Genomic DNA, 18,291 nt, shown 5'->3' with positions numbered 1-18,291 from the left:
TGGAATAAAAATATGGCAGGACTTTTACTTTCTGACCCCTGGACTTTCCACCTCTGACTAGTTCATGCATTCTGTAAATTGAAGTCAAAGCATTTTATTTTGCATTTCTGCTGCTGTTTGGGATGTTCAATTCACAGTTCACTTTGAATGTTCAGATTTCACTTCAAATATGTGAAATCTCTTTCTGTCCCTGTTCTCTAGGTGTGTTTGGTAATTCAGTGATGGAGGGAGATTCTGTTACTTTACACACTGATCTTACTGAAATACATGAAGATGAAGATTTACTGTGGAAATATGGAGCTGAAAACTCTCTAATAGCTGAAATCAATAAAGAGAAACAAACCTTCCCTGATGGGAGATTCAGAGACAGACTGAAGCTGGATCATCAAACTGGATCTCTGACCATCACAAACATCAGGATTGAACATGCTGGACACTATGAACTAGAGATAAATGGACCCAGGTGGTCATCAAAAACATTCAGTGTTTCTGTCTATGGTGAGTAGATCATTTTCAAAAAAATATTTTTTATTAAAGAAATACTCATTGACCCTCAACACAAAATATAAGATTGCTGTAGATTTACCCATATTTCTGTTTATTGTTTTCTAGCTTGTCTGCCCATTCCTGTCATTATCAGAGATTATTCACAAAATCTTTCATCACCATCAAGCCAGAACTGTTCATTGGTGTGTTCAGCTGCGAATGTGAGTCATGTGACTCTCTCCTGGTACAAAGGAAACAGTTTATTGTCCAGCATCAGTGTGTCTGATCTCAGCATCAGTCTCTCTCTACCTCTGGAGGTGGAATATCAGGATAAAAACACCTACAGCTGTGTGCTGAACAATCCCATCAGCAACCAGATCAAACATCTCAACATCACTCAAGTCTGCCAGATTCACTCTGGTACGAAAGTGGTGACAGTACACAGTAAAATCCCCAGAGTTAAATCAACTCTGCTCAGAGTACAATTGCTACGATTACGCCTGTCGTTTACATTACGAACCTCGAAAACGGAGACTTTCAAAAATGCTGCAGACCTCGTTTTACTTTGAAAATGCTGGGTTTGCGTTTCAGTATAAACTGACCATGAAGCAGAGTTAGAGCTAATGAGATAATTAACCAATTAATTAAGTGATAATTGAACATTAATGATGAACACCTGCTATTAACAAGAATCAACTATTATTGTTCAGGCTTATACATGAAAATATAGCATACAATCCTATGGTGTCCTATGGTGATACCCAGCATGCATTGCAGCATGAAGCGTTTTTTTTTTTTGTTCTATGCTGATTCTTGATGTCTCTGTGTTAAAAAAAATTTATGCTGCAATGCTTTTATTTCTCTCTCTTCTCATGATGAAGTTTCACAGGGCTGGTAAAGCAAAACTAAAATATATGAACAGTTGTTTTGGATCCAACCAAAGAATTTCACAATGATTATATCATCACATAAAAGCAGCTAATATCTGCTCATTGTAGAGCACTAACCTCACTGCTTTACAACAACATCATACACACTGTTGCAGAAAAGGGTCAAGAGCCCAGCTTAAGCAAATGCTGATCTTCATCATGGTGGTGTTGTTTTTCTTTTCTTTTCTTTTCTTTTCTTTTCTTTTCTTTTCTTTTTACATTTTCTTTTCTTGAACAATAAACCTCTGTTAATTCTCAATTCTGTAGATGTTTGAAAATAAAGTCAGTCTGGTTAGTAATGTGAAGCTGGTAATGCTGATTCATTAACGATTTTTAGTTCTTGTTTCTCTTTTTTTCAGTGATTCTGCTTGTTAAGAGCAGGTGTTTATCATTATTGCTCAATCACTTAATTAATTGCTTAATTATCTCATTAACTTTAACTCTGCTTCAGTGTTATTTTAACACTATTTAGAGAGGGACCAAATGTAGAAGAGCGGAGTTGATTTAACTCTGGGGATTTTGCTGTGTAGTGATTATTTATTCAGCTGAGCTGTTTTTGACTTAAAATAAATCATTAATGAGATCTCAGTCTTATTCAAGGTCGGATTGACAGATTTTGTACATTACAGATCAGCGTCTACTTTTATATAACATAGTGCTGATCAGGGACGTGCACAGACATTTTGGGGGGCAGGGGCTCAAGTGGTAAAAAGGGCACTTCTCATAATTATTTATTTTAAAAATAATGAACCCTTAAATATATTAAAACAACTCTGACTTTCCTTACCAATTTATTTTAATTCCTTCACACTCACAGAATTGTTTTATACTCCACAGATTTCTACAAAATAATCAGTTCACACAGAGACCATGTTCTTCTTTAGTATTCACTAGGTTTATCACAAGAGAAGGCAACAGCAACTAGCAAGTAGCTATATATTTTGAATAAATGACTGCACCAAGGAGAAGGACATAGTTTCACTAATAATTTATTTTGCACAAATCAATAAATCGTTTTAATTATTTCGGTGTTATTGGATTGCTTTCATGAAGTGGACAATTTTTAGATTTTGGTCCATTTTTGCTTCCATGTCTTTTACTCTAATGAAAAGAAAACTTAACCCTAACCCTATACACATTTAGATTAAGCGTACTACCATCCATCTTTTTGCATCTGTAGATTTCTTCTAAATTAAACAAAAACTGTTAATGCTTAATGCATTATATATTATAAAATAGGCTACCATGATTAAAAATATATTTTTAGTAAAATAATAATATTCGGCCACTTCTTTGTGATAGAAATGCTACAGCCACTGTAATTTCTTCAACAAGAATATGTGGACATCAAACATGCAAAGAGAGAGCAATTGATGTATTACCCTGTGTAAGCGTAGATTTAAGAATAACATTATGTAGCTAATGCTGTATTATCATGATTTTTAAATAGTTTTAACAAACCATGCATCCTTAGAAAACTGTCTAATAATGCGGTTCATGGATGTGCGTCCGTGCTCCTCTTCTGGTATTGACAGCCCAACCGATATCTTTACCATGGTTCAAAACGCAATGCATAGCACAATAAAATAACTGAAATTATAATATGACATAGATTTCATTAGTATCAAATCAGGCAAATGTGTCGATGGTGGTCAAACTATTAATGCAGCGTTAAATGTATAAATAACCCTTAAATAGCCAGAACTTTCAGGTTTGTGAACAAATAGCCTACCTGAAAGAAATGCATCCATCTAGGGTTTTTTTTCTTTTTCGCTTCTCATCGCCAGACAGCAGTTGCTTTTTCGCGGGAATAGTTGTCACAAGTTTTCAGCCAGCAGCAGCAAACTTGAGGTTAGGTGGGGCGGGGCGCGCGCTCGAGCGGGCATGAATGGCGTGTTGCGGAGTGAGCTAGGGCATCTGAAATCGACAAAGCCGACCTGATTTAGTATTTTGTTTTATTCAGTAAATATATTTGTTTGACAGGGAAGCTGTGCACAAACAGGAATATATATTCATTTATTAAAAAAAAAAAAAAAAAGAAGCACCCCAGAAAAAAGGGCACTTTCTCTCGAGGAAGAAAAAGGGCAGGTGCTCAAGCCCCTTTTTTGTCTATGTGTGCACGTGCCTGGTGCTGATCTCTGTTGCTGGTGATTGTAGCTGTGGTTGGGATCTGCTGCATCTGCAGGAAATGTAAAAAATCAGGTAAGGAATTCAATAAACAAATAATGCAACCTTTGTTCTTTTAACACCTGTGATTATTGTTAATGCAGTTCAGACACAGGAAGACAGAACCAGAGGTGGACATTCCAGGGGTCAGGAAGTAAAAGTCCTGCCATATTTTTATCTCATCCACTGAAGCATTAATGAGATAATTAAGTGATAAATTGAGTGATGATTGAGCATTATTGAAGACACCTGATGATAACAAGCAGAATCACCAAAGGAGAAAATCACAATTTTTAAGTTACCATCATCGAGGTCAGGGTTTGTTTTAGTTGAGCTCTTGACCCTTGCCTTTTTAGTATTAGATTTTGTTTGGGCAGTTTTAACTGCATTAAAACCACCCAGGCAAGCAAAGTTAAAAGATGGTCAGGTGTTGTTGGTTATGTTTTCGCAAAATCATTATTTGATCTGAATCACTGAACTCATTTAGAGCCCAATCTCTGAGTTAGATTTATATTATTGATTACAGCAGCACTGTGATTCTACAGAAGATCAGCTTATACAATACAGAATTTTTTTTTTTTTTTTAAAGTTGTCCTTATCACAAAAAAAAAAAAATTCTTTTAGGCACACACAGACATCAAGTATCAGCCTGTGAATCTCAACGACGGTGACAAGCAACATATTCTGATCAACAGATCAACTCTGAACATTAGAAAACAAGCTACTAAAAAGTCACAGAAAAACAGCAACATTTTAATAGTGAGAATAAATGAAATTACTAAGACAATTCAGCTCATAATTTATTCATACAGCAATGCATGATGGGAGCCATGGATGAATTTTGATTGGTGGCTCCCAGAATGCACTGCAACATGCTTTATGATGGCCACCACTGCTGAGATTCACAGGATGATTCTTGATGTTTGTGTGTTTAAATGAGCGCTTTTTTTTTTTTTTTAAATCAGAACTCTTAAAAAAAAAAAAAAGTATTGTAAAAGCTGATCTTGTGCTGTAGAATCACAGTGCTGCTGTAATCAATAACGTAAATCTAACTCAGAGATTGAGCTCTAAATGAGTTCAGTGTTTCAGATCAAATAATAATTATGTGAAAACATAACCAACAACACCTGATCATCTTTTAACATTGCTTGTCTGTTTGGTTTTAATGCAGTTAAAACTGCCCAAACAAAATCTAATATTAAACAGTCAAGGATCAAGAGCTCAACTAAAACAAACCCTGACCTCGATGATGGTAACTTAAAAATTGTGATTTTCTCCTTTGGTGATTCTGCTTGTTATCATCAGGTGTCTTCAATAATGCTCAATCATCACTCAATTAATCACTTAATTATCTCATTAATGCTTCAGTGGGTGGAATAAAAATATGGCAGGACTTTTACTTTCTGACCCCTGGAATGTCCACCTCTGTAATTAAGTGATAAATTGAGTGATGATTGAGCATTATTGAAGACACCTGATGATAACAAGCAGAATCACCAAAGGAGAAAATCACAATTTTTAAGCCACCATCATGGAGATGAGTGTTTGCTTTAGTTGAGCTCTTGACCATTGACTCTTAATATTAGATTTATTTGCGCTGCTGTAACTGAATTATAACAGCCAGACAAATCATTAAAAAGATGATCAGGTGTTGGTTATGTTTTTACGTAATTGTAATTTGGCCTGAACTCATTTAGAACTTTTGTGAATCCCTTCAGATTGTGTTGATAAAGCTGATCTTGTGTTGTAGAATCACAGTGCTGCTGTAATCAATAATGTAAATCTAACTCAGAGATTGAGCTCTAAATGAGTTCAGTGATTCAGATCAAATAATGATTATGTGAAAACAAAACCAACACCTGATCATCTTTACTGTTTGCTTGACTATCTGTTACAACAGCCCAAACAAGATCTAATATTAAGAGTCAATGGTCAAGAGCTCAACTAAAGCAAACACGACCATCTTAACGATGGTTTCTTAAAAATTGTGATTTTCTCCTTTGGTGATTCTGCTTGTTATCATCAGGTGTCTTCAATAATGCTCAATCATCACTCAATTAATCACTTAATTATCTCATTAATGCTTCAGTGGGTGGAGTAAAAATATGGCAGGACTTTTACTCTTTGACCCCTGGATTACCCACCTCTGGAATGCGCTCAGGGCGGTTCTATGTTCAAACGTCAGTGTCTGTGAACATTCATGGGCGGGGTCTGTGACTGTTGTGACATCACACTGCCAGGGATCTGGAAACGGCTTGTTCTGAGACACTGCTTATGATTTATGGGGATTAAAAAAAAAAGGAGTGGGTGGATTTTTGTCACTATAAGGTTGCCAAATCACATTTATGTCCAAACAGCATGCAAAAGTGAATTTTGCATAATAGGTCCCCTTTAAGATAACATTTGGATAAAAGTTAATATAACCATAGAAGCACTAGAAAAATAATAACTTATTAATGCATACTGTAAATGTGTCTTGCTTAAAGGGTTCATTCACCCAAAAATGAAAATTCTGTCATTTATTACTCACCCTCATGTCGTTCCACACCCGTAAGACCTTCGTTCATCTTCAGAACACAAATTACGCTTTTTTTGTTGAAATCTGATGGCTCAGTGAGGCCTGCATAGGGAGCAATGACATTTCCTTTCTCAAGATCCATAAAGGTACTTGCACTTGCAATTTTTGCACTATTTCCCACATAGCAACATTATGTTGAATTTACCTTGGCATAGTTTAATAACAAGAGTTCAGTACATGAAAATGACATACAGTGAGTCTCAAACACCATTGTTTCCTCCTTCTTATGTAAATCTCATTTGTTTAAAAGACCTCCGAAGAACCCCGACTTTTACGTAAGAGTCGGGATCATTAATATGTACATCCCCAATATTTGCATATGCCAGCCCATGTTCAAGGCATTAGACAAGCCAGTATTAAACCTCTTAACTGTCACGATCCCGCTGGCGGGACGCCTCCCAGCCAGCACAACCATGTAGGGCCCACATGGTTTAGCCGAGATGAAATGAACATTGTTCAGAGTGCACACTACAGGCTGTTAAATGTAACACTGAATCAGTGTTGAATTGAATGAGATAATTAAGTAATTAATTAAGTGATGATTGAGAATTATTGAAGACAGTTAGCAAGCAGAATGAACGAAGGAAAAAGAAACACAAGAACAGAAAACAAAAACATTAGAGCAACTGACTTCAGCCACAGCCTTAAATAAAAGAAGACATTGAATCTCTCAAGATCTCAGAGGAGGATTAAACAACTCCATATACAGAAGCTCTTATTGAGAATTAAGAGAGAGAGTTTTTTTGTTGTTGATGTTTTATTGAAATTTGTTTGAGGGTTTTTATGTTACCATCATATTGATCAGTGTTTACTTTAGTTGGGTAGTTTTTAAAACACATTGTACACTAAACACTTTAAAACTCTGGCAAAATTTCCTCACACACAGACATCAAGAATCAGCATATGAATCTCAACAACAGTGACACGCTTCATGCTTTCAACCAGAAAAGCAAAGTTAAAAGATGATCAGGTGTTGGTTTTGTTTTCACATAATCATTATTTGATCTGAATCACTGAACTCATTTAGAGCTCAATCTCTGAGTTAGATTTACATTATTGATTACAGCAGCACTGTGATTCTACAGCACAAGATCAGCTTTATCAAAATAATTCAAAGGTTTCATCAAAAGTTGTTCTAAATAATAATAATAATTAAAAAAAAAAAAAAAAAAAGGCTTTCATTTAGACAGACATCAAGAATCAGCGTATGAATCTGCAATTCTGGGTACCACCAATCAAAACTCATCCATGGCTCCCATCATGCATTGCTGCATGAATAAATTATGAGCTGAATTGTCTTAGTAATTTCCTTTATTCTCACTATTTTATTTTTTTTGCTGTTTTTATGTGACTTTTTAGTAGCTTGTTTTCTAATGTTCAGAGTTGATCTGTTGATCAGAATATGTTGCTTGTCACCGTCGTTGAGATTCACAGGCTGATACTTGATGTCTGTGTGTGCCTAAAAGAATATTATTTTTTTGTGATAAGGACAACTTTTTTTTTTAAAAAAATTCCATATTGTATAAGCTGTAGTGATGGGAAGTTCGGATCATTTTACCGACTCAGACTTTTGAGTCTCTTTTAACAAAATGAACAAATCTTTTTTCGAGTCATTTCGTTCATTTTAGCAAAATGTAATTAAAATGTAATGTGTTACATTCTCAACACATCTACTACTTATGCAAATGTTACAAACAATACAAAACTACAATGCTATAAGATTCAGAAATGATTAATTCATTACCTGGGTCTTCAGTTTATGACAAGCTGATTAAGCTCACCTCACCTCTTGTCTGACAAGTCTTCGGGTTTAAGTCATTCATTAATGACATGACAGGCAGTCCCATGCTAAACCAATGCAGTTTTGAGAATTGATTAGTTCATTTCATGAGTCTTTCGGGTTTTTGAGTCGTTCCTTAATCACGTGACAGACCCATATGCTATTTCTGACATTTCTGTCACTGTTTTTGTTACTGTTTCTTGAGGATCTGTGGTGTGTTATTATAAATAAATAAAGCCCTGTTGTAAATAAAATATTGATTAATTTATCTTTTTGACTGTCTATCTGTAAATAAACACTAGGCTATATAATAATATAATAATCCAAGCCTACAATACAAAGTACTTATAGCCTAGTTTGTTTATTTTTACTCCAATTTTGAGTTTGCTGTTATAATAATTGCTTTTCCTAGGCAGACTTGACATATTGGTCTAATATATGTATAAGAAGATTGCTCAAAAAGGACATAATGACATAAATTAAAAGCAAATAACATTTTGAATTTGAATTATTAATGTTAGTTTAAAACATTAAGGTTATGATAACTACAGCTTTAACAGTTTAACACAAACTCAAACAAAACTGGAGAGTTAGTGTTATTTACTAATAAATATAATGTGCTTGGTTCACACAGCATAGCGTATGGGTCTGTCACGTGATTAAGGAACGACTCAAAAACCCGAAAGACTCATAAAAAGAACTAATCAATTCTCTTTCCGGCTCAGAATGCATTGGTAGCGTATGGGTCTGTCACGTGATTAAGGAACGACTCAAAACTCGAAAGACTCATGAAATGAACTAATGAAATGAATCATCAGGTGAACTACTACTAGCAGTACAGAACCTGTAGAATATTGCACATGCGCGACTGTACGAATCACCCCCCGAGACGACTCGTTCTTCCCGAGTCACATTAAAGATTCGTTCAAAAACGACACATCACTAACAAGCTGATCTTCTGTAGAATCACAGTGCTGCTGTGACCAATAATGTAAATCTAACTCAGAGATTGAGCTCTAAATGAGTTCAGTGATTCAGATCAAATAATGATTATGTGAAAACATAACCAACAACACCTGTTCATCTTTTAACTTTGCTTGTCTGGTTGGTTTTAACGCAGGTAAAACTGCCCAAACAAAATCTAACACTAAAAAGTCAAGGGTCAAGAGCTCAACTAAAACAAACCCTGACCTCGATGATGGTAATTTAAAAATTGTGATTTTTCTCCTTTGGTGATTCTGCTTGTTATCATCAGGTGTCTTCAATAATGCTCAATCATCACTCAATTAATCACTTATTTATCTCATTAATGCTTCAGTGGGTGGAATAAAAATATGGCAGGACTTTTACTCTTTGACCCCTGGATTACCCACCTCTGTATATATATATATATATATCTCAAATGGACACACACATGAATGCACAGTTTTAACGCAGCTTTAATCGCCTTTTTGGTTATTTCATGACTTAATAGATGACAGAACTACGACGTTGCATGCTCGTAGTTTCTTTTGCGCTTAATTTATAGTGATATAGCCTACAGCGCGCCGTTTTTGCGTGTGATTGAAAAGTGCACAGTCTTGCAACCCACCATTTGAGAAACATTGACGTAAGCTATAATGTTCGCCATTCACTGTTGTTCTGCTGAAGCTCATTTGGCACCTGTATCATTTCCACGCGCGTCTGACTTGCGCCTGGCGCTGAGGCGAACTGAGAACTGACTGAAAAATCTCCCGTTTTTTGTGGTCTTAAAGAGACGGTTCTGCATTTAAATAAACGTAATTCTTGTCAACAAAAAAGTAGACAGAAACAGCAGTTGTGAGCGGGGTGGCCAAAGGGGTGGCCCTGGCCACCCCTGGCTCCGCTCCTGCATGGGTCCGCTCAGGATCCGCTGATTGACAGTAGAATTTATGGCGCTGGCCGGAGGCGGACCTGATGTTCTCGCACGACTATAAAGTAACCAAAATAGAAAATCCCCCTAAAGTCACATTGGGAACGTTATTATATAACCAACAGTTGACCATGTGGGAATGTGCTGTTTACATCCCATATGTACTCTTTATAACGTTCTTATGTGACCATAAATAACCAAAATTGAACGTTCCCCTAAACTCATCTAAGGAACATTGAACTGCAGCATTCTCATTATCAAAAGAGGACGTTTTAGGAACATCCGTAATGTTCTGTAAAAGTATATACGTTTTAGGAAATGCTGCGCAAGGTCACAAGAACGTTGCCTTCTATGTGGGAGGTGCTTTGCAAATCCTTTATGCATTATTCCAATTCTGTGAGCAAGTTAAATTCGCAACTTTGAATGGAAAGATAGCTACTGTTTTGTTTACATCACACATATATGGTCACTAACACAAAAGGCTGCAAAGCATGCAAATTTTAAAAAATGATTTAGAAAATGAAATTGCTACTTACATTTTACACTTTTTTGTTTAGACTTCCAGTAGAGACAGCAAATCACTGCGCCCATGGCCAGTAGTGGAAATATGAGAACAAATTTTTCCTTTATACCAGGTTGATCCAGTGCTGGAGTTTCTACATGTGAATTTGTAGTGGATAGAGGGATGTAGTCATTAGTCTGATCTGTAGCCAACACTTAAATCAAGGCAAGGCAAGATATTTATATAGCACATTTTATATGCAATGGTAATACTTGTAAGAGATGCATGAGCAATAAAAAAAAATTAAAATGTATTAAAATAAAAAAAAGAAATTAAACAAAAATAAATGTAAAATAAATATAAATAAATGTTTTCCATGAAGGAAATGCTCATTCATCATGTGATTCAGAGATTCAGGGTTTTTACACTTTCTGAACAAATCATTTGAGAATTTTCATGACTTTCCAGTCAATCATTTTAAAGTTCACACACACAACCGAGTATCATTTTAATCAGTTAAATAAGGAAGTAAATTATAAGTAAAAATTAATATTTTCTACAGAACTTATTTTATTCATTTCCACAATGTCTTGAAAACAGTTTTTCAAATCTGTTATAAATTTAGAAATGCATGACATCATGGAGATATATTTTACTGTAGTTTAATGTTAATAAACAAAATACAGGCATTATAACTTTTTTTCCCAATGCAAAAATATGTTGCTATGAATCATAGTCTGTGAAAATGACTGAAGAATTGGCCTGATGGGTCTATAACCCACATAGCAACATTATGACGGCCCACATCTGGCACATGTGGCATGATGATCTGGCCCACATGCTGCACTGAATTACATTCCTCGTGTGGGCCGTTTCTGTTTGCCAGATCTGAGCCACAAGCAAGCCACAGCAATGCCACATGTCAGCCAAGAGCAAAGAAATAAACTTGAACTGGACCTTATCTGAGCCACAAAATCTGTGTATATTAAATATAGAGTCATCTGAGCCTTAATAAGCCTGTTATCAAGCAGAATCACTGAAGGAAAGAAGAGAACAGAAAAAGAGACGAGCAGAAACACAAGAACTACAACTTCAGCCACAGCCTTAGATGAAATCAACTGAAGATAAAAGACATTAAATCTCTGAAGATCTCAACAAAGGAGTATTAAACAACTCCACAAACAGCATTAACAGATTCACTTATTACTAACCAGATCGACTTTATTTATGTTAGACATCTACAAAAGTTGTTATTGAAAATTAACAGAGGGTTTAACTCTGTTTCATTTGAAGTCCCCATAATGGTGAACAGTTGTTCCATTAGTTGGGCTCTTCACTCTTATACGTTTGTATTTTCTAGCTGCTGTGAAAGTGAGATTGTTAAACACAAAGCAAAAGGTATCAGTAGCAAAAGGAAGGTAAAGCAAAATGATGGTTGTTTGTTCAATGTTTTGTTAAGAGCCCAACTAATGGAACAACTATTCACCATTATGGTGAATTCAGATGAAACAGTTAAACCTCTGTTAATTCTCAATAACAACTTTTGTAGATGTCTAACATAAATAAAGTCAATCTGGTTAGAAATAAGTGAAGCTGGTGATGCTGTTTGTTTGTCTTTCATCTTCAGTTGATTTAATCTCAGGCTGTGGCTGAAGTCAGTTGTAGTTCTTGTGTTTCTGCTCGTCTCTTTTTCTGTTCTCTTCTTTCCTTCAGTGATTCTGCTTGTTAACAGGATTATTAAGGCTGAGATGAATCTATACTTAATATACACAGATTTTGTGGCTCAGATAAGGTCCAGTTTAGGTTTATTTTGCTCTTGGCTGACATGTGGCATTGCTGTGGCTTGCTTGTGGCTCAGATCTGGCAGACAGAAACGGCCCACACAAGGAACGTAATTCAGTGCAGCATGTGGGCCAGATCATCATGCCACATGTGCCAGATGTGGGCCAGATTAGGGCAGAAACAATGTTGCTATATGGGAAGTGAGCCAGTAATTATATACTTACCAATAAGAGGAACATTAAAGCTCTTTATGATGCTGCATTTGTTGCTGATGATCTCTAGTGTATAATTTCCAGAGTCTGTGTTTCTGATGTTTGTGATGGTCAGAGATCCAGTCTGAGTCACTTGAAGTCTTCCTCTAAATCTCTCATCACACTGTTCATCTGTACAGATCTTACACTGATCTCCAGTGATTTCAGCAATACAAGTATCATTAAAATACCACGTCATCACATCATTTGGTTTTCTTATTTCACCAGGATAAAAAGTGACAGATTGTCCTTCCTTCAATGATTTTCTCTTGATTTGATCCATTTCTGCATCAGGAACAAACATAAATAAACATCTGACTGAAACAACAAACAAAACAGAACTATCCCAGCTAGAAATGTGATTGTTATAAGAATGTTTTGAGAACATTATGCTATGTTCTGGTAATGTTTTCAGTGGCAAGTTTTATTTTTGTTCCTAGAATATTCTCCTAAAAAGGTAGGATTATTTAAAAACATTGTAAAAATGTTTAGTGATAACATTGTTAGAACATTATCCCCTAACGTTCTTATAAAGTTTTGGATTTAAGTTTCCTGGATGTGGACTTCAACATCACCCATAAACGTCAAACTTTGAAAATGAAAATCAGGTTGATGTCTAAACACAAAATTGTTTGTCAAGCTCCAATGTCATTAAACAACTCCACAAACAGCATTACCAGCTTCACTTATTACTAACCAGACTGACTTTATTTCTGTCATACATCTACAAAAGTTGTTATTGAGAATCACCAGAGGTTTAGATGTTGATGATTTGTTGAAAATAAGTTTGGTTTGATGTCACCGTGATCGAGGTCAGTGCTTACTTCAGTTAGGCAGTTTGACTCTTGACTGTTTTAGTGTTAGTGTTTCACTAGCTGCTTTTGCTGTTTGTTATGGCAAGAGAAAATAAGAATATGATTGTTAACATGTAGTGGCTTTATTCACTGATCTAAAGATAAACTTTATATGAAAAAATGTTATTAACCTTGAGCTGGATCTTCTCTAGAATACAAAACAGTTGAATAAATCAGATCAAAATAATAAATCTGAAAAATACATTGTTCACTAAACACTCCAAAACACCTGCAAGATTTTTTCACACACAGACATCAACAATCAGTGTATGAATCTCAACAATGGCGACATGCTTCATACCACAATGCTGCTTTTTTTTTCTTTTCTTTTCATTATGCACCCAGAATGCATTGTGGCATGAAGCATGTCACCGTTGTTGAGATTCATACACTGATCCTGGATGTCTGTGTGTGAGGAAGTTTTAAAGAGTTTAGTGTACAATGTGTTTTAAAACTCGCACAGCTTTTCTGATTAAAACCGTTTTATCATTGTATTTCTTTATTCATATAAAGCTCAGCCTTTAGATAAGTGAATTAAGCCACTACATGCCAATTACATTCTTATCATAAAGCAGCTGATCACATTTTCTCTTGTCATTATTGCCATAACAAACAGCTACAACAACCAGAAAAAAACTAACACTAATAAAGTCAAGAGTAAAACTGACTAACTAAAGCAAAGACTGACCTCGATCATGGTGACATCAAACAAATAGTGAAGCTGATAATGCTGTTTGTGGAGTTGTTTAATCAGATCTTGAGAGATTTAATGTCTTTTATCTTCAGTTGATTTCATCTAAAGCTGTGGCTGAAGTTGTAGTTCTTGTTGTTTCTCTGTCCTTCAGTGATTCTGCTCGTTATGACCTAATTATCTCATTAACTCCAACACAGATTCAGTGTTACGTTTAATAACCTGTAGTGTTCACACTGAATAGTGTTCATTTCATCTGGACAAAACCATGTGCTAAACATGGGTGTGCTGGTTGGGAGGTGTCCGGCCAGCGGGACCGTAACAGTTAAAGGGCTAAGCAAAAGCAGCCAGAAAAACTCTAAAACAGTCAAGAGTCAAACTGCCTAACTGAAGTAAGCACTGACATCGATCACGGTGACATCAAACCAAACTTATTTTCAGAGGTGTATAGTCCAGGGGTCAGAAAGTAGAAGTCCTGCCATATTTTTCATTCCACCCACTGAAGCGGTGTTAAAGTTAATGAGATAAATAAGTGATTAATTGAGTGATGATTGAGCATTATTGAAGACACCTGATGATAACAAGCAGAATCACCAAAGGAGAAAATCACAATTTTTAAGACACCATGATGAAGATGAGTGTTTGCTTTAGTTGAGCTCTTGACCATTGACTCTTAATATTAGATCTTGTTTGGGCTGTTGTAACTGTTGTCAAGCAAACAATAAAGATGATCAGGTGGTGTTGGTTATGTTTTCACATAATCATTATTTGATTTGAATCACTGAATTCATTTAGAGCCCAATCTCTGAGTCAGATTTACATTATTGATTACAGCAGCACTGTGATTCTGCAGCACAAGATCAGCTTTATCAATGTGATCCAACAGGTTTCACAAAAGTTGTTCTGAATAAAACAAAAACAAAAACATTTTTTTAGGCACACACAGACATCAAGTATCAGCCTGTGAATCTCAACAACGGTGACAAGCAACATATTCTGATCAACAGATCAACTCTGAACATTAGAAAACAAGCTACTAAAAAGTCACAGAAAAACAGCAACATTTTAATAGTGAGAATAAAGAAAATTACTAAAACAATTCAGCTCATAATTTATTCATGCAGCAATGCATGATGGGAGCCATGGATGAATTTTGATTGGTGGCTCCCAGAATGCACTGCAACATTCTTTATTATTCTCACCATTGTTGAGATTCACAGGCTGATTCTTGATGTCTGTGTGTCTAAATGAAAACAACTTTTGTTTTTTTGATCAGAACACCTTTTGCAAAATCCCTCAGATTACATTGATAAAGCTGATCTGCTATAATCAATAATGTAAATCTAACTCAGAGATTGGGCTCTAAATGAGTTCAGGTCAAAATACAATTATGTGAAAACATAACCAACACCTGATCATCTTTTCTCTTTGCTTGTCTGGCTGTTACAACTCAGTTAACAGCTCAAACAAGATCTAATATTAAGAGTCAAGGGTCAAGAGCCCAACTAAAGCAAACACTCATCTCCACGATGGTGGCTTAAAAATTGTGATTTTCTCCTTTGGTGATTCTGCTTGTTATCATCAGGTGTCTTCAGTAATGGTCAATCATCATAAATTAATCACTTAATTATCTCATTAACTTTAACACTGCTTCAATGGGTGCAAAATATGGCAGGACTTTTACTTTCTGACTCCTGGACTATACACCTCTGGTGCACAGCTCTTGAGCAGCTTCCTGAAGACAATAAAGCTGATGACATATTTGCACGCGCCCTGTTTATATGTTCGGGTGCTCCGTGGGACATTATTGCATTGGTGTGAATTGGCCACACCATCAAATGACAGCACTGAGTTCTCTCAAAAGGGAAAAATTAGTATGAAATAATAGATAAATTTAAACAGATGATAAGAAAGGGATTCGTTCATTTAATTAATTTCTAATCAACCTGAACTGATTAATGATATAGGTAATTAACAAAGAAAAAATAATTTTAGCTAATAAACACAATGATCTGAACATATATAATCTGATTTTAAACATTCAGTAAACAACTCACCACAAACAGAAACATTGAAGATCCCATCATTGTTATTGTCGCTGATGATTTTTAATTCATATTCTCCAGAGTCAGTGAATCTGATGTCTCTGATGGTCAAAGATCCAGTCTGATGATCCAGCTTCAGTCTGTCCTTGAACCTCTCAGTACCATTATTACACTGAAGTTCTGTACAGATACAGCTGAGATCTCCATTGATTTGAGCGATGCGAATGTTATTAAAATACCATTTAATCTTCTCTTGTTGGTTTGTTTTACTACCAGTGTTTAGAGTGACTGAATCGCCCTCCTTCACAAACACTGACACTCCATCTGAACCAACATGAAAAACACCTGGGGAAGAAATTAACAGTTCATTGTAAGCCAAACAAAAACAATATACAATAGTACTGTGAAAATGTTTTTCTACAGATCATAGAGACGGTGGGTAGAGAAATATGTCTGAATTCATAATGTAACACATGCAATCAAACAGCAGAAGAACATCGCTGATTTACACATTCACTCATCAGACAAACATATACAAGTCCCATGAAGGACCTTGAACAACTTGGACCTTGAACAACTTGGACCCAGTTAACAGAATTTTGTTATAAGAACGTTCTCTAAATATATACAGTGTTGGTTCTGTGAACATTAAAAACGTCCAGTTTTCTTGATGTTAGAGGAAAGTTTTTATAAGGCATAATGTTCCTAAAACATTCTTTCAACTTAATTTTGATGTAAAATTCAACATTCTAGGAACGTTGATTTGTAACATTCCAAGAACATAAAAATGCCTAGCTTTCTTAATGTTAGTAGAATGTTATTTAAAGGTTAGTTTGATGTTCTTACTCAGAGATTGGGCTCTAAATGAGTTCAGTGTTTCAGATCAAATAATGATTATGTAAAAACATAACCAACACCACCTGATCATTTTTTTTCACATTGCTTTTCTGGTTGGTTTTAATGCAGTTAAAAACTGCCCAAACAAAATCTATTATCGAAATGGCAAGGGTCAAGAGCTCAACTAAAACAAACCCTGACCTCGATGATGGTAACTTAAAAATTGTGATTTTCTCCTTTGGTGATTCTGCTTGTTATCATCAGGTGTCTTCAATAATGTTCAATCATCACTCAATTAATCACTTATTTATCTCATTAATGCTTCAGTGGATGGAATAAAAATATGGCAGGACTTTTACTCTTTGACCCCTGGATTACCCACCTCTGCCTGAAACACTCTTTCAATCATTCAAACACCTGCTGTGAACAAACACTGAAAGAAAGAGAAATAAGAACACAAACTACAACTTTCTTCAGCCACAGCCTTAGATGAACTGAAGATAAAAGACATTAAATCTCTCAAGATCTGATTCAACAACTCCACAAACAGCTTTACCAGCTTCACTTATTACTAACCAGACTGACTGTATTTCTGTCACACGCCTACAGAAGCTTAAGGAAACTGGACAATTTATGTTCTTGTAATATTACAAATCAACGTTCCTACAATGTTGAATTTTAAATCAAAATTAAGTTTAAAGAACGTTTGAGGAACATCATACCTTATAAAAAAAATTTCTGTAACATCAAGAAAAAAAATACTCTTTGTTCATTGCAGCACTTCGTCTGTCTCTGCACCTTTAAAAAACAGGTGTTTTTTTTTATTGTTCTCAAGCACACAACTTCAATTCATCGACATAAAACTGCAATAGCCTAATTGATAAACTCCAAGCTTGGTCAAGCCTTTTTTCTTGTACACTGTTAGACCTTGCCGGGCTTTTTTACAGTGTAATACTGACAACACTGTTGCCAGTAATTTAATATTGATTGTACAGTTATTTACTGTAATCTACAGTATGTTCCTGTAAAGATACCACGAACTAAATTAAACTTGTTACATCATTTCATTCGCAGAAACCAACTGCCTCAAATTGTCAGAGTACCATTTAAATTTACAAACTAATTTTATTACATGCTAATAATATGAGCATATCATTACTATGAACTTATTTCTTTAGAGTTTAATAAAAAACTATAAATAAAAAGATTTTCATTGCATCAATAACTACACAGTCACTATCTGTTAAATAAAACAACATGCAGCATATCATCAAAGTCTTTTGATCTTCTGAACCTAAGCACAGGCTCTACTCTTCAGCACAATAGGTGACCCACAAAACTCAGTTTTACAGTAAACTACTGGCAACAGTGTTGCCAGTATATAACTGTTCTTTAACTAACAGTTTGTTAATGTTAAAATGCATTTTGTGGGTGTGTCTTTTTATCTTACACCTTTAACCCTTTAAACCCCACAGGAACATCCTCTAGTGTCCACACTA

At 35.4% G+C, this 18,291-nt stretch overlaps 2 protein-coding genes across 2 annotated transcripts; one reads left to right on the top strand and one right to left on the bottom strand.

Annotated features, from left to right (window-relative positions):
• Nucleotides 1-221: 221 nt before the first annotated feature.
• On the top strand, nt 222-3,739 carry LOC137028183 (SLAM family member 5-like). Its single transcript, XM_067396954.1, has 3 exons — nt 222-498; nt 613-923; nt 3,686-3,739. The coding sequence occupies exons 1-3, from the start codon at nt 222-224 to the stop codon at nt 3,737-3,739; spliced, it is 642 nt and encodes a 213-aa protein (XP_067253055.1).
• Nucleotides 3,740-12,115: 8,376 nt separating this feature from the next.
• On the bottom strand, nt 12,116-16,383 carry LOC137028182 (uncharacterized). The gene is made up of 5 exons (XM_067396952.1): nt 16,377-16,383; nt 15,968-16,279; nt 13,351-13,365; nt 12,339-12,650; nt 12,116-12,192 (listed from the first exon to the last, which is right to left on the bottom strand). The coding sequence occupies exons 1-5, from the start codon at nt 16,381-16,383 to the stop codon at nt 12,116-12,118; spliced, it is 723 nt and encodes a 240-aa protein (XP_067253053.1).
• Between the last annotated feature and the right edge of the window lie 1,908 nt (nt 16,384-18,291).

This window comes from Chanodichthys erythropterus, chromosome 10, assembly GCF_024489055.1.
Source record: "Chanodichthys erythropterus isolate Z2021 chromosome 10, ASM2448905v1, whole genome shotgun sequence".
NCBI classification, from domain to species: Eukaryota; Metazoa; Chordata; class Actinopteri; order Cypriniformes; family Xenocyprididae; genus Chanodichthys; species Chanodichthys erythropterus.
The sequence above is the reverse complement of the archived record's forward strand: the minus strand, read 5'-3'. Positions and strand labels throughout refer to the sequence as shown.